This window comes from Struthio camelus, chromosome 27 (genome assembly GCF_040807025.1).
Source record: "Struthio camelus isolate bStrCam1 chromosome 27, bStrCam1.hap1, whole genome shotgun sequence".
Taxonomy (NCBI): Eukaryota; Metazoa; Chordata; class Aves; order Struthioniformes; family Struthionidae; genus Struthio; species Struthio camelus.
Genome location: NC_090968.1, coordinates 7,146,432 through 7,170,161, shown reverse-complemented (window position 1 = coordinate 7,170,161; position 23,730 = coordinate 7,146,432). Strand labels below are relative to the sequence as shown.

The window sequence follows — 23,730 nt, the reverse complement described above, 5'->3', positions numbered from 1 at the left end:
GGAAGTGGAGGGAGAAATTATTGTTTTCCAGTATTGTTAGCCTTTTTTTTCTTTCCTTTTTTTGTTTTTTGTAAGTCTTATGAGTCACTTCAGTACTTCTGTTTCCTTTTCTCTTGCTTATTCCTCCCAACTCTGCGATATTGGTTTCTGTATTTGCCAGTGAGAGAGGAATGGGTAGTGGAGAGTGGTGGTGTGTGTCAGGAATGTGGAAGTTACCATATCAGGCCAGAACAGAAATTGCCCAGCTCAAGCTAGGCTATTCTATTATCGTCTGTGGTCGAGTTTCTCATAGGTTCCTGTGAAACTCCTTGATATTTGCCACTCTTGGCTGATTTGGGGGAAGAACCTGTCCTGTATGGATTGGGGCTCTGATGTGGTATAGCAGTTTCATATTCTTGGTGTGATCTTTTTTTTTTTGTTTGGTTGGGGTTTTTTTTTTGTTTGTTTTTTTGTTTGTTTTAATGGAAGATGTGCTGATTTGACCCCGTCTTGGCATGTTTTCTTGCATGTTTTCCAACTGTTTCATCTGCCTTCTGGTAGGTGTAGTTAACTGGACCTCTTCTAGAGGTCAGCTGAGTGATGCATCAATTAGGGCTTTGAACTTCTGCTATATTTGATCACCATAGTTGACTTTAGTGTAATTCTGTAACATTTTAATAAATAATGAAATCTGAAATTGAAATAGACTATCCAAGAAAAAATACAGGGTGTCCTTGATTGAATGTGTATGTAAATTTCTTGATGTTGGAAATGCTCTGTCTGAAATCACTTTCAGGTTTGCCAAATGATGTGTCCAGCTGGCATTTGTTACCAGAAGGCAGTTATAATAGGAACCAGAAGGCAGTTATAATAGGAAAGCAAATTCCGTCAAGTACAGTCTCCTCACACTTGCATTATACACGCGTGCAGAGGTAGAAAGACAGATTAGTTCTCATGGTTGATTCTTGGTGCTTTTGCTGAGTGGCTGTGTGTTTGTACATTGCTGTTCCACCTGCCCATTGTTTGCTGCTATAATTGTATATCTCCCTCCACCCTACCTGTGCCAGTGTTTCAGTTAAAACAAACCTTAGTGAGTTTGGTTCATTCAGAGTTCAGCAAAAGAGTTGTTTTATCCAGGCTTCCCAAGTCCCTTCTGCCCTTTTCTCTAGATGTCAGTCACTCCCACGTTAGGCTGTCAGTTTTGTCTTACCATTTTTTTGTGCCTCTTACCAGGGACTCTGATTCTACTCTCGTAGCTTCAGCTGCACCTGTCCTCTGTTTGACTTCTGTTACTTGTGGTCTGCAAGCTTGGTTATCATGAAGAACACCTTCTCAGGTCTTTTCCAGCATGCTGTACTTCCCAATTTGAACTAAAATTTTGCCTCTAAAAATCCAAGGCAGTCTTGGATTTCCTAGTTATATTGTCTTACTCGAGTCACATTTTCCATGTATCATCCAGAATTCACCAAAATTCTTAGTATAGTCTTGGTTTTGTCCTCCTTGTAGCTTCCATTTCTCTTTCTAAGGGCGTTGTTGCAATAAAATCTTTCATGGTCTTTACCCTTTGTTTCAGACAAAACTTCAAATCACAGTGGAACTCTTAAGGTGAACAGTATTTTGTGCTAGTGGTTTTTAACAAGAATTATCATAGTGCAGCGTCAGTTTCATTCTCTCACCGTTTATTTTTATACTGCATGATGTTAGGTATGTTTTTTGTGATCTTTTTGTATTAATGTTATGAGACTTGTAAATTAAAATTGGCTTAATAGAAACACACACAACTTCTGTTATAGCTTCAGTTGTTTTATACTTTATTTAGCATAGTCATTTGAAAGTAGGATATTCTGTAGTTGCTTCCTCATTCTGATCCTGTAATCCATAGAACCCCACTGACTGGGGAACTGTTTGTGCTTGAAAACTTGATTTGAAATGAAGAAGTTACAAAAACATTGTTGAACTTGAAGCTCTCTTGACTATTTGTTTCAAGAATGAGTTATTTTACTAGTTGTATTCTGTGAGGAGTTGGAAGTTTGCAGTCTCTTGGGCTTCCTGTCTAATCAGTTTAAGTGTTCAGGCAGACATGAAGTTTCCACTAACTCATTGTAGCAAAAGGCAGGCAGGAATCATTGCTATACTTTCTGCTGTACCAAGGAGGAATGATTTTTACCCAGCAGATATTTGGTTGGACGTAAACAATCATTTCCTATAGGCAACTCTAAATGAAATACTGATCTATGCCAAAGCTGATTATAATTGTCATAGATGGTGCTTAAATGAGTGTTTTCTGGATGCTGAGAGCTGAAGCGTGCAGTAATAACATGGAGTCTTCATTTTAAGTGGACTAGGTATAATTTAGTTAGCATTATTAGTTTCTCTTTGAATGTGTCCAACTCCTCTTTAGCTTTTCTCTGAGTCCTTTCACTAATGACTTCTGCCATACTAAAAGCAAATGTCTGGTCTCTGTTTCATTAGATAGTTCACAGTCCAGCTCATGTCTGCTCACCTGCTGTGTCATCACTCTCCCTATCATCTCCACTCTGCTGATGGTTTTGGCTTCTGTTCAGTGTTGATCCTACATCTGCCAAACCTGTTTCTCTATAAACTGCATGAGCTTCTCAGCCTGGCTTGTGAATGCACTGTAGTCTTCTTCCCCTTCCCCCCTTAGATGCTCTAAACATTTATCAAGTATATGCAATTCAATATAGATATTACAGTTTTCATATTGTATCTTTAAATCAACACATGATTTCTGTAGTGCTATTTTTGAAAATGACCAGTATGCAGTAAGACTCTTCATGTTACTATGGATATCCTTCATCTGTCCTTCTGTTTCTTCCAAGCTGTATATTTAGCTGGAAAGCTGTTTGGGTTTACCCCCCCCCACACCCCACTCTGAGTGTATGTTGTTCTGTCACTTGTTACAGCAGAACATTGGTCTATGTAGTTTCAATGGTAATGTAAATAGTGTGGAAGAAAAAGGTGTGTGTTTTTTTTTTTTTTTTAATTGTGATGCTACTATGCTTTGAATTGGTTGTAAAGCGTCATCATATTCATGTTTTCTGAGTTCATGATTGTTTTTCTCTCTGCTAATTATTTTTTTCTGCCTGGTCTCATTGGTATAGCTTTTTGGTTTTACTGTCTCCTTATCCTGTTTGTGTTTATTTTCCTTTTTTTCTCTTCATTGTTACCCATTTCCTAGAGACCAAATGAGAGGCTTAGCATGCTATCAGAAAGGCCAAGAGAAGATACACTGTCAGAGGAAACACCGGTTAGTATATATACAAGTTAACACTTTCTGGACTTCTGGTTTCATGCTATGTTTGTGTTAACTATAATATAGACTCGTTAGGTTGTCAAATAACTTAATTGTCATTTTTTTTAAATGTCTGGTAATCATTAGTGTTTCAAAACATCTTTTGGTGAGCTGTATTTATTGCTTTATTTTATCCCAAAACCAACATTTTAAATCGACTTACGAGTAGAAACCTTTCTTTTTGCTATTGTGTGTTTTGGTTAATCAGTGATTATTTTACATAAATCCTGATTATATTTAAATCCTTTTTGTCATGTTTGTAAGAAAAGTATACCTCACATTAGACTGTCAAGCATCGGTGATAACTGAGGGGAAAAATAGCAAATCCCTGTGGATAATCTGTGCATCTGTAAATGCACTAAATTGTATTCTGTTAAGCTTGCATTCTTCTTTATAGGTCCAGCAGTTCTTGCCTTCTCTTCCAACACAAGTCAGTCATGACATCAAGTTTCAGGTTGGCGATCTGGTTTGGTCCAAGGTGGGAACATACCCATGGTGGCCTTGCATGGTTTCATGTGATCCACAGCTTGATGTTCATACCAAAATTAATACAAGAGGTAAGGGCAAAGGATCTTTGTCAGAATGTCAGGTGTCTGTAGTTGTTCCTTTATTAAAAACCTCTTATCCTTGAACTCTTTGTGGGGTAGATCTGCTTGTGTGTATGCTAAACAATACTGTTACTGTAAAGTATGCAACAACATACTTTTTTAATTAGTTCTACAAATGAACCTGTGCCTATTAGTCTTGTGAACAGATACTCCCACTTTTACTCTTCTCACATCAATGTCTTTGTGAGAAGACACTGATAAGCGTGAGTGTTAAGTGTGGCCAAAGTATACTTGACTTCCCATTTAGATTGTTCTGACTGGAGGCCCCTCTTATTTCCATGCTTCGGCTATGTATGTCCAGCTGCAGGAGTTGAGTCATGTGGAACTGGAAAGCTTAAGTTAAACCAACAAAGTGTTGTTGATAAAACTACATACTAGAATTTTTCAATTTCAGGTGCCCGTGAATACCACGTTCAGTTTTTTAGCAACCAGCCAGAGAGGGCATGGGTGCATGAAAAGCGGGTTCGAGAGTACAAAGGACACAAACAGTATGAGCAATTATTGGCTGAGGCTGCGAAGCAAGCTAGCAACCACTCTGAGAAACAGAAGGTATGATCAACACTAATCATGTAGAAAATTAACAATGCCTATGAAAGTGAAACCTATATGGGGCGATTCTGAAACACTGGAGTACTTGAGTGCCAGGACTGTAAAAGGTTATCTGCATTTCACCTGCAAAAGCACTGTTCACAAAGATAGCTAAAAGTTTTCTTGTGCTCTCATTACTTCCGTGTGAAGAGGCTAATAGTTGAACTTCCTATGCATCTGTTCCTCGTGATGGTAGTCATCCTGGGCATTGGATATAATTTTATATCTATACTATAATATTAAATAAAAACAATTCCTGTGTAATCATTATTATTGCATGTGAATGTTGATGCATTCTTTTCCATTGCTTTATTGGAAAGGAAGTGTTAGTTACAGCAATTAGTGTGTAGGATGAACTACTTAAGTCAGGATATATGCTAATTAAAATAGTGATGGGGAGGAAAAGGACGTTTTGGGGGTGGGGAATGGAAGATTTAAAAAATAGAAAAAATGGGTTTCATTCTAACACTTAAAACAGAATTCTGGGCTTAAATACTGCCTACTCTTGTCTTTAGTGAAGTTGTGACTCCGGACAGAATCTTATAATGGTGATGGTCATGCTATCTGGCTAGAGTGTCTGCTTGCAGTTCAAGTAGGAGATTTACTGTCCACCTTTCAAAGATAACCTGTAAATTTAGCAAACTTAAATTTGCTGTCAGAGATTTAAAGAACCTCAAGATTGCATATTGTGTGTTATACATACCAAAATCTTCCATTTTTTATTGTCCTAATCTGGAAAAGAGAGAGAGATTCAATGTAATTAGCTGCTTGTCTTTATTATTTAAGATTCGCAAACCAAGGCCACAAAGAGAGCGTGCTCAGTGGGATATTGGTATTGCCCACGCTGAGAAAGCACTGAAAATGACTCGAGAAGAAAGAATAGAACAATACACGTTCATTTATATAGACAAAGAGCCAGAGGAAGTTTTGTCAAAAGCCAAAAAGACTGCTGCTTCTAAATCAGAGGCTAAGAAGAACAGACGACCTAAGCCAGCGTTGAACACCCAGGCAGAACATGCCAATGCGGTAGCAGCATCACCTTCAAATGCTGAGGTGCGAAGACAAAGTCAAAGGAGGCAGTCAAGTGTGGAAGAAGAGGAGCCACCTCCTGTAAAAATAGCATGGAAAACTGCTGCAGCTAGAAAATCTTTACCAGCTTCAATAACCATGCACAAGGGGACCTTGGATCTTCAAAAATGTAACATGTCTCCAGTTGTTAAAATTGAACAGGTTTTTGCTCTTCAGAATGCTGCTGGGGATGGAAAACTCATCGATCAGTTTGTTTATTCTACTAAGGTGGGTACTTTGTTTAGTGGCTCCTCTTTTTCTGTGAATGAACCCAAGTGTCTCATATTGCAGAGCTTACACTTGTGTCCAGCAAACTTTAACAGTATGTGTACCTTTCTTTGGAGAGACTAAATCTATCAAAAGACAGGATGCGACAACACAGTCTTTTGGGTTGCACTGAAATTAAGAGTTCAGTACAATAAAGTCTCCAGCAGTAGCCATTTTGACTGGCTGCAGAGGGGCTCCCTACAGATGATCACATTCTTGCTGATGACTCATTCAGAATATTATAGCTGACTAATTCCACTTTTCTAGTTGAAATAATCCATCAAGTCTCTGCAAGACAAATCTTAAAATTGATTTATTTGTGAGAAACAGATGATAAAACTGTTAATAATATATTAAGAAGTAATAACTACATTTTGTGTAATAGACTTTTAAAACGAGTTCCGCCTCCTAGCTTCCTTAAGAAGAACAGCAGCTTCTCTCACAGTCAGTGTAAGGAAAAGGTTTAGGAGTTTCTCTGCCTCCTTCTGCCTCCCTCCAGAGAGGGTATTTATTTCGTCCTAAGCATTATAGAGAAGGCAATCTTCAGAAAAGTCACTGGAATAACTTTATTCTTTTTTCCTTGTGTGTAAGTAGCGATTGAGAGGGATGGAAAGTTCTGCAAGGGAGCCGCTCAGTAGTAAATATTGTTGCATGTGTGTGTTGAATTGAAGAGCACTGAAGGCTTCTGTTCTGAGACTTAGGAGTAGATTAATATGCCTGTTAGCAACAGCATGTATATAACTAGGCTAACATAATCTTTTCCCCTTTTTAAGGGAGTTGGTAGCAAAACAGAAATAAGCGTCAAAGGACAGGAGAAGCTTAATTCTTCATCGAATCAGAGAACGGAAAAAGCAACGGTGCAAAACGTGTCCTCTCCTGAAACAACTTCTGGGTCTACAGGTAGGCAAAACTGTGGACTCCTTGCCTAAACTTTACCAAGCTAGCACTTAAATTCAAATGTCAAAATTGGTATTTCCTCCTTAGTTAAAAATGGGTTCGAACATCATCTTGTTTGCCTAATAATTGTAGCAAGCGTGGCTAATATAACAAATGGCCAGCCCAGGTGTTTGAGAAACAGAGGATGTCTTTGGGACTGACTGACTTGCCCTCTGTTGAACTTGTTAGTGTCTGCAACTTAAAGTACCCAATAAGTCAGCCTATTAGAAGGATGTGTACCTGGTGGAGAGAAGATAGCAAGCTGTTTTAGAAGACAATACAGTGTACGTGTGTGAGCAAAGCGTTTTAATGTCTTTTTGGCCCAAATGTAAAAAATGGCAACTAGGATCAAAGGAAGAGAGTCTGGAAGGGTCACAGTTCAGCAAAGAATGGCTCTCAATAAGGATGAGTGTTTTCCCTAACTTTGCTGTTTAATTCCTGTATGACCTTTGTAAAGGAAGCAAATTTCTTTACTGCTTCAGCTAACTCCATCAGCAAAATGAGAAAACGCTTGCCTTCTGAGAGCATTTTAGGGGTCTCATTGTGAAGCACTAAGTTCTATGAAGTATTATATCTGAGGGAGAAGAATCACTGAAGCAAGTAATGAAGGTCGAGACTGGAAAGAGAGCCTAAAACAAATTATTTGTAGTTTTTTGTTATTTGTAGTATGGTAGTAGAGAAGAATGAGAATGATAAACTGAATGAGTGCTGCTTAGCCTTGGAACAGCAAACCAAAATTTTTTCATCTTTTGATTTTAAGAAACAGCTAATGGGAATTCTTCCAAAGGGGTTGGGCTTTCCTCCCTGAGCAGAAATTTCCTTCTGCAGTATGTTCTCTCAGCATCCTCAAAAGGAGACAGATACCCCTCTGGGGAAAGGATGGAGGTTCCTGAGAAGAGAGAGAGTTTTGAGTGCTCCTAAATCAAGAGCTTTTCAAGTTCCTTCATTTGCTATAGTGACTTTTGTATTTCAGCCACAGTCTTTGTACAGGCCATGTAAAATGCATTAACTATTACATGTTTGTGCTTTAATCCTATCCTTGGTATACTTGAGTGTATCTAGTTTTACATTGGGTATGTCAAAGTAAATTTTAGGCTGGAGCAGATTACGTTCTCTCGTAGTAGGATGAATAAATGCTATTACAGAACCAAAAAGTGGGAGATTTGTTGCAGTTTACATGGCAAAACCCCCCTATTTCTTGCGGAGATTAAAAATCTTGTAACGTTACCCAACTTTTGCTTGAATTGTCTGACTATCTGGTTATTTCTCCCTTTCTGAACAAAAATGAAGTGCAACTCCAAGTCAAAAACCTCACAATGGTCAACATACATGGGACCACTCACCTCTGCAAATCCATTTCAGTTTTGTACTTGAATAGCTCTTAGGTAGGCTTATTTTATATATGCTATTTTCTGGAAGGTATTTCAGGATTTCACAGCCTACATTGAGTAGGCTGGATGTTCTGGTGTGAGTGGGGTTTCCCCTTCTGTTGTCAACAGTGGTTCTTTTTTCCAATTTTAACTACTGTAGTTATTTCAACTTTTTCAAGCAGTTGTTACTTTAAATGCCTTGCAGCAGGAGAGGTGATCTGTTTTGTTTCTCTCACCTGGGAACTAAAGGCTTCACCTTCACAATGGCTCTTCAGACATAGGGAGGGTGAGAATTCTGAGCCTCTCTTTTTTCATTTTCTTAGGTTTTTTGGATACGTAAAACTTCACCTGGTAACACCCTATACAGTGCATGAGCTTTACTTCAGTATACACTCCAAACAGTCACTTTCAAAGCCATTTCCAAAGTCCAGACAGTTATTGGTCCCCTCTCATGGAACATAACAGCGAAGTCCTTTTTTCAAATTTAAGGTCACCGGAACTTCAGAATACCTTTACGGTAAAGTATTTTACAGAATGACTCTGGGAGTCCGTATTAATAACCTGCAGTTAAATATACAGAGTTCCATAATGCTGGGAAAATACTTCTGTAACTTGAAATCTAATAAGAAAACAGCTATGAGAATTCATAGCGCTTCTGGTCTCCAGTTAGAGCTGAAACAGGATTGGCCTGACTTGACCAGCAGTAAGGTAGATTGTTGGTCTGAGTCTGTTCTGAAACTCTGGATGAAAATATGCCTGAAGATGAGATAGGAGCATTGTGGAGGTGATGCACTGAGTTCTTGGAGAGTAGGAGGAGAAAAAACATGCCTGTCACGTTGATTGATCTTGCTGTTGGCCGGTACCAGGTGCAGTGGTCATAGAGTTTCTCTTCTGAAACAGACCTCGCACCTTAATTTCCTTGCTACTATGCAGGAACATAGGGAGAGAAGGCATTGTTGATTAACTGAACTTCCCTGGTCATACTTGCACAAAATTGACTTTTAGCTGCTTCAGAGAGTTTTGGCGGAACAAAGGTGACAAAAGATGGCCTCTAGATTTTGCGTTGAGATGTGTAATAATTAACACAAAGTCTGTGTATTGCAATGGATGCAGCTCATTGCAACCAAAGTTATACGAGTTTTAACATAAAGGATTTTGAGTTGAGTTATGAATTACTAATATAATTAATTTCATTGATATTAATTAGTTAGCATATTGTTAAACTTGTTTCCTTTGAGGAAAAACAATTAAATGTTTTTTTCCCAGAAATACAGTTCTTACAAACTTCTGTTGAACCAATTTAAATGAATAACTTTCTAAACTAGAAACTTTAGTTACTGAGAATTGTGCACCATGGCATGTTGCATGTAACCTTGTTAAAAATGCTTATCCAGTTAATCAAGATACTTGAAGGAAGAAATTAAACTTTTTTCTAGAGTCCTTTGGAAAGCCTTTTTTCCGGTCTTAAGATTAAAGTCTGCCTAACTCTCTAGATATATTATGCCCTAACAACAAGACAGAGGCTTTCGACTTGTAACAGTGTATCTGGTAAAGTAAGCTAATTCCTGGTCCCAGGGGTTTGTATTTTTACTTGGGAGAATACAAAATATCTTTTAGTCTTGCCCTCTTTAGTTAAAACATCCAAAACTGAAAAAGAAGAACAATGCTTGATAAAGGATAATTTTTAAAACTTTGAACTTCAGTTTTCTGTCTGTACAGCACTAAGTATATACTTTCTTTCAAAAACTGCACATTATGTCTGTTGTGAACGTGTTTCTCAACCTGGCCTTTTTGGAGATAGTATAGCATAGAAAGGTCTTCCGATTTTGCCAACCTTAATTCTCCCTGCCCCCTTCTGCCACCTCTCCCCTCCCCCCCCCCCCAAAAAAAAAAAAAAAACCTCACACTGTAATAGCATTCATTAATCTGAGTTTATTTTCCAAGGTAATATATTTTTTTAAACTTAGTTTTGAGTTTCATTTATTACAATAGGACGCATCGTGGTGACTGCTTCTATTTGTGTTAAAATTTTTATTTGCCTCTTAAAATCTTTAGTCAAGTGTTTAGATTTCAGATTTGTGGCACGTGTTATAACGTGGTTTTTGATTTAAGTTTTTGTGATAGCTAGAGTTCTGGCAGAAGACTATCCTCTTCACTGTAAAGCAGAGGCACAGAACTGTATTTTTGAGAGTGAAATGTTGGAAACTGTTTTGTGTCTGAAATTTCTAGGATGTTTTAGTTCAAGAAGTTGATCGTGGATACCTTCCCAAAAACGCCAAAGATGGACTATTTGGTTAAAAATTAACCAAAGTGAAGACTATGAGAGTTATATTGTGAAAATCTGTTTGCCCTAAACTGGATTCCAGCCTTTCCTTTTGTTCTGTTAACTGGCGTCTTTTTCTGAAGCTGGCCTCTCTGCTTATGGAATCAGAATATGTTATCTGCAACCAGAGAACCAGTTGGCAAATAACTTGGAACTGAATTTAAAAATAAAACATTCAAAAGAGGAAAAAAGTCTTGGTTTCGTTACTTTATCTGTTGGATTCGTGTTCAACATCTTACTGTAACTCTGAAGTACAAGGAACTGTATAATAGAAACCTTTTTCCTTCTTCAGGTTCTGTAGAAAAGAAGCAACAGAGAAGATCGATTCGAACCCGCTCAGAGTCTGAGAAATCCACTGAAGTTGTGCCAAAGAAGAAGATCAAAAAGGAGCAGGTTGGCTTCCTCCATGTAGAGAGTTAAAATATATTGTATTCATAAATGTTGTGGCTTATATTGGTGCCTTTTTATTTTTCTCCATTTTTCCCCATCGGGTTTCGTTTTGGACTATCCTTCATGAAATCCCTTTGTCAATACCATTGCTGTGACTCTGCTACTGGCATCTTCACAGTATCAGTCAGGCTATGGATAATGGGAACTCAATGATGCAAGACTCCTAATGAACCTGCCATGTTTACTTTGAGATTTCTGTTATGAGCAAAGTGATTTTGTTTCAGTAATTTCTTTGATGGAATTGCCACCAGGTTCCTTCCTCTTGCTCTTGGTTTAGCTGCTGGTTTGTATTGAGGTTTTGTTTTTCAAGTGAAGTTAGACTGATTAATTTGACCACTTTTGAAAATGGACTTTAAGAATGATTTAACTTAAAGATGAATAATTTGACTTTTATGTTGGCAGACATCAACAAAACAGATCTTCTGGGATATACATTTTTTTCCTTAAGTAGATCTAACATGTACAGGGCATTCCTTTAATCTGGATGTCAGACAGACAAATGTTGTTGCTTTAATAAAAAAAAAAAAAAGGGGGGGGAGGGGGGGATGAATAGGAAAGTTGAGTGGATGGACATACTTTAACATTAAATTCTGAATACACTTTCTTAACGAGTTTGTCAAAGTTGTTGGTTCTTTTCCTTACATATTCAATTTTTCCTCTTTAAGGGTCTCTCCACTTGAAACCTGATAATTTTATATAAAAATGTTTCCTAATACAGCTTTTTCCAATGAGCTTTTTTAAAAAGGGGTGGTCAGACTAAAGATTTATATGGGAAGGGGAAAAAATTGTTTTTATCTGTTTTATTCTAATTTATTCTTTGCCCTTTATGCTTTATTTTTTGCACTTCATTCATTTCAGAGGTTGAAGGTAGACCTAATTGCTTTTTTATTTTTCATATTTTTCTTTTTATGCTATAGCATTTACTTCTGTGTCCAGCAGAAGAATGTTCTAACTTTAAAAAGTTTCTTGCTGAAACTTTAAAGCAACTTAAATGTTGGGCGCAAGATATCTGAAGTCCCTTAAATCTCTTGTCATGAGGTGTTGCAGCCTCCCTATTTTCAAATGAGTTATTTTATGTTTGTAAATGTTCCTTAATTTAACAAAGGTATAAGAACCAACAATATGAACTTCATGGATCCCAGTTAGCTTTGCTTATGCTTATATTATGTAGCTAACTAAGACTATGAACATTAAAGTGCTTTTCTCAGGAAAAGTATATGACTAAAACTTAAACACAGATGCACTGTAATGCGCATAACCTTGAATGTATTAAGTTATATTAAGAAAAAAAAAGTACTAACTTCTTACAATTATGCAACAATATTTGTTACCCAAAGTCAAGTTTTCTTGCAACGGATTCCCAAATTAGTCTGCAACCACTTGGTATAAAATTATAACTGGAACGAGTACAATTAATGGGAAAAACAAAATGTTAATGCTACTGTTACAGTGAGTAGTAGAGAAATAAAAGTGATTGTTTAGATTTTATATTTGTATTACGAAATGTATCCTATACAAATCCTTCTATTGTATGTTTTTACCTATTGTACAACAAAATAAAATATTTTTTAAAAAAATTATAGAATAATCCTTAAATATTTACTAAATGTGTTTCTACATGCATATGTAACCACATTGTTTAAAAAAAAACCTTGTAATTCTTAACCTTAAAAACAGGACTTTAGGAAACAACTTTCTTCTATAATTATGATACAGTCACCAAATTCTCACGTTACATGTACATTGGCAGAACAGTTTCTAAAGTTATCCTCCTGATATAGGATCAAGAACTTGAAGTGCTTTTGCAAGATCGTAAACTTATCTGCTTAAGTTCATACTGACATTGAGTTTCCAGCTGTATAGAGCTCTGCAACGCTCTATACGAAGTCCGTATCTCCATCTTTGTGGGCCTTGCAGCACTCTATACAGAGAAAAGGTCTGTGTTCCCAGAAGCTCAAGAGTGCATTCTTGGTGGAGGTGCCTTAAAATGGCAATACGTTAAGTGTCTCACTAACCTGAATGTCATACCTGTTAAGGTAAAACTTGTACTTACACAGGTGTGGGGTTTTACAAAAGCATCAGTGTTGGCTGTCAAAATGAACCCCGCTCCTGCCTGCTGGACACGGATAAAGTTTTCCTGTCATCTTCATGCACAAAGGGAGTAATTGGAAAGGACCTTGCTAGTGAACGTATGGCTGCCTTGTCTCCTGGTATTCAGCATAGGCAACTAGGATTAAATCCCAACAGGACCAGAAGGCTCACACTAAGAAGGGGATGACAGACTACATCTGAGTTCAGATATGCTAATCACTTAAACTTAAATGTTTTCTTTTTAATACTAGGGGAAAAAATTCCTTTGTTTTTTAATTATGGATTTTCCTATTTAAACAGGTTGAAATGGTACCACTGACTGCAGTGAAGACAGGATTGCAGAAAGGTGAGTGACTTACTAAAAATAAACTGTTAAAATTTGCTGGCCCTTCATACTTTGTTACTGGCTTTCAGTCTGTACGAGCTCCAGAGGTCTTAATGCTTGCTGGTGATCATTACGATAAATATTGATCTTAATTTCTCTTGTGAGGTGGGTTTTTTGGTGTTTAGTTTGTTTTGCAATGCTAGTTGGGAAAATAGTAAGTTTAGTAGGTTTAATAAGTTTAGTTCCTCCTTCTGGACTTCCTGTGTCTCGTTTGAGGGGAAAAAAAAAAAAAAAAAAAAAAAGGTGATGCCTTTGCCTAGCTATGCGCTAAAGATGAATGATGGAGAGGTAATCTGCAAAGGATTTATACTCTGTTAGAGACAATTTAGTAGCTTCCTCCACTTTATAAGCATATTCAGAAGTTTCTCAAAAGATCTTCCTAAAGTGATTTTCATTTAATTAGCTTTTCATAGAGAATTAAATTATTATCAAAGTTGCAAACTGAATATTAAGAGCCGCAAAAAATTACAGTTTCAGTGATTTCTCATCTTTATTTTTTCTTTATTTAACAAAAACAGTTGAGAGCATATTTTAGGACTAATTTCAATATGTTGTATTAAGGTGCCAGCGAGATTTCAGATTCCTGTAAACCTTTAAAGAAAAGGAGTCGTGCCTCAACTGACGTAGAACTGACTAGCTCAGCATACAGAGATACATCTGACTCTGACTCAAGAGGACTTAATGATTTACAGGTAAAAGTGTGTTGTTTCTCACAGAGGTTGTAGTATGTTTAACCAATCAGTGGTATAATAGACTTCATTTGCATATTGCTAAATCTGTGAGATATATTTCCCACAAATCTCACATCTTTAATTGTCTAGAAAATAAAGCATAATCTTTTTATTTTTCATCCTCCCCTATATTGATATAAAAAAAAATACCACTTCTTTTACAAATTTTGCTGCTCCTTTGCCTGGCAAAACATATCAGTTTAGATCACTGGCTTGTTGGAGAGATTTTAAGCTGGGAGTTGGGGGATGCTACTCTATCTTGGTGTAAAATAGAGAGGTGGCTGAAAAGAGTAAAATGAACGTTTTTTTTTTTTCTCTTGGCTTGTGCAGGTAAAAGATATGTTAAGAAGGCAGCATTTCTTCTATCATTGTAGTGAAGTTCAGCAACTTTCAAGGAACTTTGACTTTCTTAACATATTGAGTGATCTTTTAATCAGTGCTAACTTAAATTTTTTTTTCATAGTGTGACTGTCCTTTGAAAGTATCTTGGTTTAGAGTGCCTTGGATTTTTTCCTTTTTGTAGGGTAGTTTTGGAAAACGTTCAGACAGCCCATCAGCTACTGCAGATGCTGATGCTTCTGATGTGCAGTCAGTAGACTCGAGCTTATCCAGGAGAGGAACTGGAACAAATAAAAAAGACACTGTATGTCAGGTAAGCAATAGTCCTGTAAAGAAATGTACACTAAAGATGAATTGTCTGGTTTTGATAGTAATTCGATTTGATGATATTTTTTCAAATTATACCACTTTATTTTAACCATGCCTCATAATTTGACATCTTAGATGAAATATCAAGTCTTTTATTTATTTATTTTTAAATGTTCTAGAGATTATTCCTGTGCCCTTCTACCTGCCAGAAAGTTCAAATATGTTATCTAATCCATACTAGCTAACATACCTAGAAAAACTAAATGCCATTTTCCGTTCCATGTGAAGATTTGAGGTAGTCTTTCAGAATAGGACAGTGAGAGTTTTTTAGTAGTTTGGAGAGGAAAACCCTGGAATATTCTGATCAGTTTCCTGATTGACCGGAAGGAAAAGCTTCTCTTGCTTTTTAGGATTGTAAGAAAAGTAGGAGTCCAGATGGATCCTGTAGTAACTCTCCTATCTCTATCCATTAAAGGATGGACTTGCCCTGTTAAGGGGAAAAGATCCAATAACTGTTGTGATTATCTTCAGCCTGTAGATATTGTCATGTTACCCTGGGACATAGGCCAATTCTCCTGCCTTATCATAGCTCTGAAGAGATTTCAGCCAGTTTTGAGGAGTGGTGGATTTTTTTTGGTTTGTTTTTTGGTTAGTTGGTTTAACATCTGGTAGTCATTTGCATTTAAGTATGTCAGATACCCTTTTATTCTCTGACTAGCTGTCTGCTTGTTTAAGATCTGCGAAAGTTCCGGTGAGTCTCTGGTGTCCTGCGAAGGCGAGTGTTGCGGTGTCTTTCATATGGAGTGTCTAGGCCTGAAGTCGATACCTGATGAGAAGTTCATCTGCACGGAGTGTAAAAATGGTAAATGTGTTCCCATGTCTGAAAAATGGGGAAGAATTTACTGCTTTTCTGAGGAGCCATATTCTAGTCGGAACAAATTGAGATAGTAAGATTATAGGTTTTGGATATGGGTTTGGGGTTTTCTTAACCTCTGAGGCCAAATTGTCATTTTCTACGTAACAAGTACCTAGTAAGAGAACAAGTAATACGCTGTTCAGGGTATAATCGGAATAAGGGACTTTTTGTTAACACCAATTACGTAGTTACTGTGGACTGCAGTAGCTGACTCTCCTGTTTTAAGGGAAGGAGCCTATGTTGCTCAAGCCAGTGTAGGTCTATTCACTTCAGGATTTCATAAGATCTGAATCTCCAAAAAAAAATGACATTTACGGCTGATCATCTTTATTGCTCTTCTTACAAGGAGAACATACATGCTTTTCATGCAAACTTCCTGGCAAGGACGTGAAGCGTTGTTCTGTCAATACATGCGGTAAATTTTATCACGAGGCCTGTGTTCGCAAGTTTGCCACTGCTCTCTTCGAGTCACGAGGATTCCGTTGCCCGCAGCATTGTTGTACTGCCTGCTCAATGGATAAGGATATTCATAAAGCGAGTAAAGGTGAGAGCACAGCTGGATTTGAACAGTAGGAGCAAACTAAAATGCATCCTCACAGTAACAAAGGATATAACTTTACCCTCTGTAATGCAGCGTGTAGGAAGGAACAAAGGGTCCTTCTTAATGATGTCATTAATGTAAATCTGTCATGGGTGGGAAAACAGCTAGCAGCCTGAAACCTCTTTCTAAGTGTACCTGGATCTGTAACATTTAGTCACCTTTAGTTTCTGAATACCTGGGTTTGATGTAAGCTAAGGGTTAGTTGTACAAGGTTGAGGAATCTTTTAAAAAAGATACTTTAGCGGCCTGTAGAACAGAGCTTTTTCAGAAGGAAAGAATCCTAGAAACAAACCAAAATGTTTAAACAAAACCAGCAGACTCTACAGTGGTTAAAACCATGGTGGGATCTTTTGTTTTTTTGTTTTCAACACAGCTTTACAGTGAAAGTTAACTCTAAACTTCTAACTTCTGTGAAACAATTTTTTTAAGATGTAAATGTCTCTCTTTAATCTAGTACTCTGATTGGAATAAATATCAATCTTGCATCTCTCTGTGCGGTGTCTTCTACCATATCCTGATTCTAGGGTGACATGGTGCATTTTTCTGCATTTATATTAAACAGGTCGCATGGTGAGATGTTTCAGATGTCCCATTGCCTATCACTCAGGAGATGGCTGTATTGCTGCAGGAAGCTTGTTTGTGTCATCCCACATTCTCATCTGTAGTAACCATTCCAAAAGGAATCACTCCTCATCAGCTGTAAATGTAGGCTTTTGTTTCGTTTGTGCAAGAGGTGAGCACGTTTGTTTTTTTTTCCCCTCTGCTTTATAGTTCTTCTATGATCACTTGTACAGTTTAGTGATTAAAAATGATCTATTTCATTAAAATACCTTTTGGGGCTCTTCCTTGGATTTTAGTGCTTCCTCTGATTTTTTTTTTTTTTTTTTCAGTGTAGTAAACAGTTCTCACTAGACTTTCACTTGCTGTTTTGGCCCTTAATAATCAGTATTCAGAAACAGCTCTAGGTGCTCAGAAGGCATATTTGTGTTGCCAGTGGGAAAAAGTGGATTCTCAGTGTTGTGTTACTTATTCACTGTCTGTTAAGCAGAAGGGGATTCCTTCAGCGCTTACAAACTTAAAACTTTAAATTTTTAAGTCAAAAAGGTAGGATTTACTCATGAGCTAGAAGAATTCATTTTGATTTATAACTACCATCACATTTGAGAACTTTGAAAGAAAAACATTTACAATGCCATGTAAACAAGTTTCATGCTGAGTTTTTCCATATGCTAAAATTCCTTTTTCTTCCCTTTTTAAATTGTTTTCTTTTTCCTTACAATTACTTTTATGGCTTTTCAGTCACTTGACTTCTGCCAGATAATGTTGAAAAGTTCTGGGGCATCAGTTATTCTATTCACACAAAGCAAACATACCTTTTTTTCTCTCAGATGAATCAAAGAAGTGTCATGGTTAGGTTTTTGTATAGTAATATATATATTACACAGTATTTCAAATACTTTATGTTGGATATATTCTTTTCAACAGCTTTGAAAAGTCACTAGTAGAGAGTGGAAATTTCACTTGTGTTCATTCAGTCGGAGGTTTAATGTGGGAAAGATTGCCTTGAATTTGCAAGAGCAGATGAATAATTAAAAATCTTTGAGAAGGAAGGGAAGATGTGTGCCAGAACCATTTCCTTTCTACGTCTCTCCTTTCTCCCTCCCATTCCTCATTTCCAAGTAGTCCAGGAGCCTGTCACAGAGGATCAAGTTTTAATATAATAATTAGACATAAGTGTCTTCCAGATAAATGTCATCCGGAAGCTTAGAGGGGAAAAAATAAGTTTTAGAATGAACCTTATAAAAGCTCCTCAGAATATGTTAAAAGGTGTTTTCGACGTGACAGTGTTTGTCCTTTTGAGGAGTCATTTGAATACTTTGAGACTATCCCAAAACAGGATGTATGTGCAATGAGTCACATGGCATGACATAAATGTACACATGTGCAAATTTATGATGTTACATGTGTCTTTATGCTCTTTTATTGCAGGATTCTAGGTAGTCACATATATATATATATATATACACACACACATAAGTGTTTGTGTGTGTATATATATATATACATACACATATATAGTGTTTAATTTTGGTTGGCAGCCTTATTGCCCGTACAAAAGCACGGTTTGAACAGCAAAACCAAGCCAATTGCTGCGCCTTTGAAACAGAGCTAGCCAAAACTCTGTTCTGTTAGCGTATAGATGCTTTTGGGCATTCTGTATCAGATGCTAATGCTATCTAAAAAAACCAAATACCTGTCCTTCAACATTAGTAATTTAACTAATAGTTATGCCCAAATGCCCAGTATGGGGAAAGAAGCTGCTTGTCTTCTCGAGCTAGAGTGGAATTATTAAAAACAATTTCTGTGACAGGTAAAGAAGTTCCACAATGTTTCCAGCAGATTGGTTTTATGTTTCTAGCTCAGTTTTCTGTGATTAGTTTTGCATCAAGGTCAGATGTAGGTATATGACGGACCAGTTTCTGTGGATCTTTCCTGGTTTGAACATCAGATTAGAAATTTCTCTTTACAAGGTCCAACAGTGGCGTTAGTCTGTCTCTGTAAGTATTAATGTGAAGAATTCTGTGTGGTAGGATGGTGTCTTGTTCTGCTCGTACATGAGGTACGTCATGGGATCTTAGCCATTAGAGAATTGTGCTGATGCAAAAAAAACTGGAATGTCATTAATCTCAATTATGAAAGCTGTGTTTGTACTAAGATATGGATGAAAAGCAATGACAGGCTTCTAGAATTGGGTTTCTCATAAATATTTTATTTGCTATCAATTTAAAAACAGTTATAAGCTGTAGTACTAAATTGTTTTGCATGACACAAAACAGTTAAATAAGTTTCTCTGAAACTGTGCTATTATTAACCCTGTGACCAGCTACCAAAGATGTCTGAAGCTGACTTTTAAGATCTGAGTATCCTGATGCTTTTTTGTTCATAGAAGAACAACTTTATAACTTTTAGGTTATAGATCTGCAGTACTTTGTTATCAATGCTTGTGAAGGTGTAACTCTTGAATTTTTGTGTCCAAGTTTTGGCTGCCTTACCAAAGGCATAAGATAGAGGTCCCCTCCTTCTGTTGGGCAGGACCTATTTAAGAACTTTCTGAAAAAGTATGTCTGCTCTTTGGCATCCATTTTATTATATGGCACAGAAATCAGAATTTAGGAGTAGGATTCCAAAACTGAGTTATTATCTGGTTACATAGTAAGGGAATCCTGATGCTTGCGGAAGATGCAGACCTGACTTTATTTCTAAAAAAATTAATGGATTGCATAAGAAAATGTTTTCTTTTTTGACATTGTTTTAGTAATTCTGTTTATATCTAAATCTGTCTTCCTCAGACCGGAAACTGAACTGTGTGGAAGTCTGTATTTTCTCCTGGCAGTATAAGTAGTGTTTGTACCCAAGCAGATGGGATTTCCAGCCTTGCATAGTTCACTGAGTCTTAGTTCTGAGAACTTAGTTCTGAGTTACAAACCACTACCACTGACTGAATCCTATGTATTTTATAGCAGCTATTTACTTTTTCTTTTAGAAAATTTTGGTGGGGTTTGTTTCTACTAGGCATAGCTGGAATCAGGAGCCAGTGTGCTTCACTGAAGAAAGCTTACGTGAGGTTTATATTTAGCAAACTCTCCCAGGATGGGTTGACTTGAGTCCTCTCTAGTCATATGTGGTCAGCATGAGGGACGTATGGTGAGGACAGCATCTGTGGCAGGAGCACTGAGAATACCTGTTCAGAAAGAAATAGGAAACTTGAGTATTTTAGAAATACTTGGGCATCTGTATGTGAGAATGGTTGGTTGATAAGTTTTAGTTTATGTTAGAAGGAGAAACTTCAGTAATGTTTTGTATCTAAATATAAAGTGAGGAAATGCAGATATCAGAATGCCTGTAGGATATGTAAAACTTGCTTATCATCAGATACTTGAAATACAGTGTATTTTAAGACTTTGAATTCACTATCCTGAAATATCCTTCACTGAGCCCTTTCCTAGTCCACATAATTACATAAGCATAGGTCATACTTGTAAGTTGATTTCTCTTATGTTTTATGAACCCCTTTGAGGACACGCTTTTCAGATAGGTGGACGCTCTTCTCCTTAATCCAGTTTTCTGGACACACCAGTTCAAAAGCTTCTCTACAGCATTCAGCTCTGTCTCACAAGGGAAAGAGTTTGTGGCTATTTTGATAGCTCATCTTTCCTGCTTCTTGGGACTCAATTGCTATGTTATTCCTTTGAATTACTGGCCATGCGTTTCTGATCTATAGCTATGGCTCTCTGGCTTTAGGCTGCCTGACTCTTTGGAACAACATGGAAAGTGCGCTATGATCCAGCGAACTCCTTTTTGTGGAGAAAGACAAGAGAAAAAGGACAAACACGTTATTTGAAGTGAAGGCAGATGGGAAAATGGAATGTGATGTGCTTGACTGCTGCAAAGCGTTTAATTTTATAGTTGTGGAGTTGCAGGGTTGGTGGAGCTTTACTTAAATGGGATAGGGTGGACGTTTCATCCATTCTTTTGCCTCTGGTGCCTTGCAGAATTGACCCCTCCCATTATTTTTTTTCTGATGCAATAATGAAGACGCTTTCATAGGTAGAATCTTAGAGATCAGATTTGTAGCAACCAGGATGGTGAGTTTTTCAGCTATGTGGGGCCTTCTATACAATGCATTTGTTTTTTCTCTCTCTGTAGCCCCAACTAACAGTGTTACGTTTGATGCAGTGGCCATCATAACTCAACTCTTAAAAAGGGCTTACCTTTTTCATTTGGGAGGGAGGGTGGTTCACACAGTATTCACACAGCATTCAAATCAAATGCCTTTTCTTGTGCTTTTCTATAAATGTACAAATTAAAACTAAAAGCACAATTGAACTTCCACTTAGAAATGGCTTATTCATTGTAGGTTTTTCCAGATACAGCCGAATTTAGCCTCTCCAACACGTAACCTCTTTCTTAGTAAAGAAACCTTTTCTGTCAGACTTTTCTTTTTCTTCATTTTATCTTTTTTCATTCACCCTTTTATATATATGCATTATAGGTGTTCATTTGATTTATTTTATTTTCTCCTTTATGGAATCATGGGTAGTTTCATTGCAACTCATCTCTTTCTGTTTGTTTCGTATAGGGTTGGTAGTGCAGGATCATTCAGACCCCATGTTCAGTTCATATGCCTATAAGTCCCACTACCTACTGAATGAATCAAATCGTGCTGAGTTGATGAAATTACCTATGATTCCTCCTCCTTCGTCAGCTTCCAAAAAGAAATGTGAGAAAGGTAACCAAAATAGTTTCTTTCTCTTTAATTTACTTTTGCTTTTTCTATTATTTCTTTCTCTTTAAATCAAACAAGAAATGTTTGCTTGTCAAGCACCACTTGTTGCTTTTAGTAAACTTCACTCATTGATTACTGTGAGCGTGTGTTCGTGTTGTTGGCAATTTTTTTTATTATAAAAGGGCTTAAAATAATTACTGTCACTAAATTCTCCTTTGCAGAGGTTAAATCGTTTTGTAGCTGACCTGGGTTATTCTAACTTTAGGGAAGCTATTTGCAGAGCAATACAAAGAGGAGCCAACTAGAGCTTAATGTAGTTGCAGTTCAGTACTTACCAACAGCTTAAATTGATTTTATATAAGGAAGAAGAGGGGGATGTTCTGTTTCAATTCTTTTAGGTAGTTTATGCAAACCCTGAAAGAGTATAGGGTTTTTCAGGTTGAACACTGATCGGTATGCTTGCCATTCCAGAGGAAGTCCAAAGATGTACGAAGGCAGTAAGGTTTTGCCTGTGTATGTGTCCATTACGGTCATTGGGCCTTGTGTTCCACTTTGATTAGTTTGGGACAGCTAGTGCTCCTTTCTCTGATGTGACTGACTACTATGAGTGACAGGAGATGCTCTTATCTCCAGCAGGCAGGGTTGCTGTCCTGTGAAGAAAAGTATGCAGCGCTAAGATAGAAAAGAGGATTTTTGCAGGAGAAGTAGATCATTTTACACTGGTACAGGGAATGCTGTAGCGTCTCAAAATACCTTATGGAGAGAGATTCCACTGTCTTTTTAAAAAAAATAATCGGAGGTAATACTCTCTTCCCCACAGAAATTTGATCCCCCAAGAATGTTCAGAAATGGTGCCCAATTAACCATTCTAAAGTTAGGTTATTTTGAATGCTGCTAGATTGATGGCTTTCAGTAGTTTCTGTAATTCCTGAAAATAAAAATTATTTTGAGCCCTCTGCTTAGCTTGAGCAATATCTTACTAATGCATCCTGAAAGCAAAGTTTCTTTTTTTTTTTTCCCTTGCTTAGCACTGAAAATTTTGTGGTTTTTTTTTTGTTTGGTTTTGCATCTGTTGGCATTTTACCATGTTGGATATTGTTTCAATAATTCACACTGGGTCTGTATTTCCTCTGAAATAACTTCTGCAAAAATTATTTTAAAAGCTAAAACTTTATTGTGGGTTTGGGAAGCTCTGGAAAGTCCAAATGGTTGGATTTTATTATGTTTTCTAGCAGAGGAAATACAGTATTGATTGTGTCACTGATTTATTTTTAAGGAATGCTTATCGCAATATACAACAATCAATTAATGCAATGACATTTTTGGAAGTCTATAGGTGGGCAAAATTTTCTGATAAAAGTTTGAAAGTTACCGTTCACACTTCTTTTGATACTGTGGTCAAAAATCGCATTAAATACTCTCAAATCTCTCCCGGTTTTCAGTCTGGGACACCAAAACTTGTTAAATTTTTATATATATACGTACGTAGATATACACACACGTATAGAAATATATATGTGTTTATATAGATATATATTTTAACAAGTACTATTGTATGAGCTGCTTTATTTGTTGCAGATGGCTTAGAGATGTGCTGTGGCTCTCCACAATTAATACATCTGCCAGAATATAAGCCAGCCAAAAGAACTTTTGTCCAAATAAGTGTAAAGTGTAAGAAGTAATCTTAACCACACTGTGATCAGATTTCCTTTGTGTACGAAGGGAACTTTTGGGATGGGGAGAGCTCTTGTGTGGTGTCTCATTCTGCATTATATAATTGAATTTACAGTGCTCATACAGGTAAACTTTTTAAAGAATAAATACAGATTTATCACTACAATTTTTTTTTAAATTTGTAACATTTTTGGTACAGAAAAGCATTGATCAACCTATAGGCTGTGGGGTTTTTTTCATGGACACTAACTGATTGCTAAGGGATTCAGTCATGACAATGTTGATTTTAAAAAGTGTTCCCTAAAATTCAGGTATTTATCACTTAGCGTTGGCCACCGCCTAACTACACAAAAGCTAGCACTGCTGCTTTCATACGTAGTGCTTCCTTTGTGAATGTTGCTTCTAGTGACAACTTACCTCATGTTTAAAACAAACTCATTTGCTCTTCTGTATTCACCTTTGATGCAGTCAAGTGTCACAACTTATACATTAGAT

At 37.0% G+C, this 23,730-nt stretch overlaps 1 protein-coding gene across 12 annotated transcripts in view; it reads left to right on the top strand.

Annotated features, from left to right (window-relative positions):
• NSD3 (nuclear receptor binding SET domain protein 3) overlaps nt 1–23,730 on the top strand; it is a 46,991-nt gene that overhangs the window by 12,000 nt on the left and 11,261 nt on the right. For 10 of the 12 annotated variants that reach the window (XM_068920977.1, XM_068920978.1, XM_009682049.2 and 7 more), the window contains 13 exons: nt 3,179–3,247; nt 3,690–3,849; nt 4,295–4,449; nt 5,275–5,784; nt 6,597–6,723; nt 10,745–10,845; nt 13,294–13,339; nt 13,940–14,070; nt 14,633–14,761; nt 15,493–15,619; nt 16,020–16,217; nt 16,837–17,007; nt 21,415–21,564. In XM_068920977.1, coding sequence (XP_068777078.1) covers nt 3,179–3,247; nt 3,690–3,849; nt 4,295–4,449; nt 5,275–5,784; nt 6,597–6,723; nt 10,745–10,845; nt 13,294–13,339; nt 13,940–14,070; nt 14,633–14,761; nt 15,493–15,619; nt 16,020–16,217; nt 16,837–17,007; nt 21,415–21,564 — 2,074 coding nt within the window. The remainder of the gene's footprint in view (nt 1–3,178; nt 3,248–3,689; nt 3,850–4,294; nt 4,450–5,274; nt 5,785–6,596; nt 6,724–10,744; nt 10,846–13,293; nt 13,340–13,939; nt 14,071–14,632; nt 14,762–15,492; nt 15,620–16,019; nt 16,218–16,836; nt 17,008–21,414; nt 21,565–23,730) is intronic. The other 2 variants (XM_068920982.1, XM_009682053.2) reach the window with 2 other exon arrangements.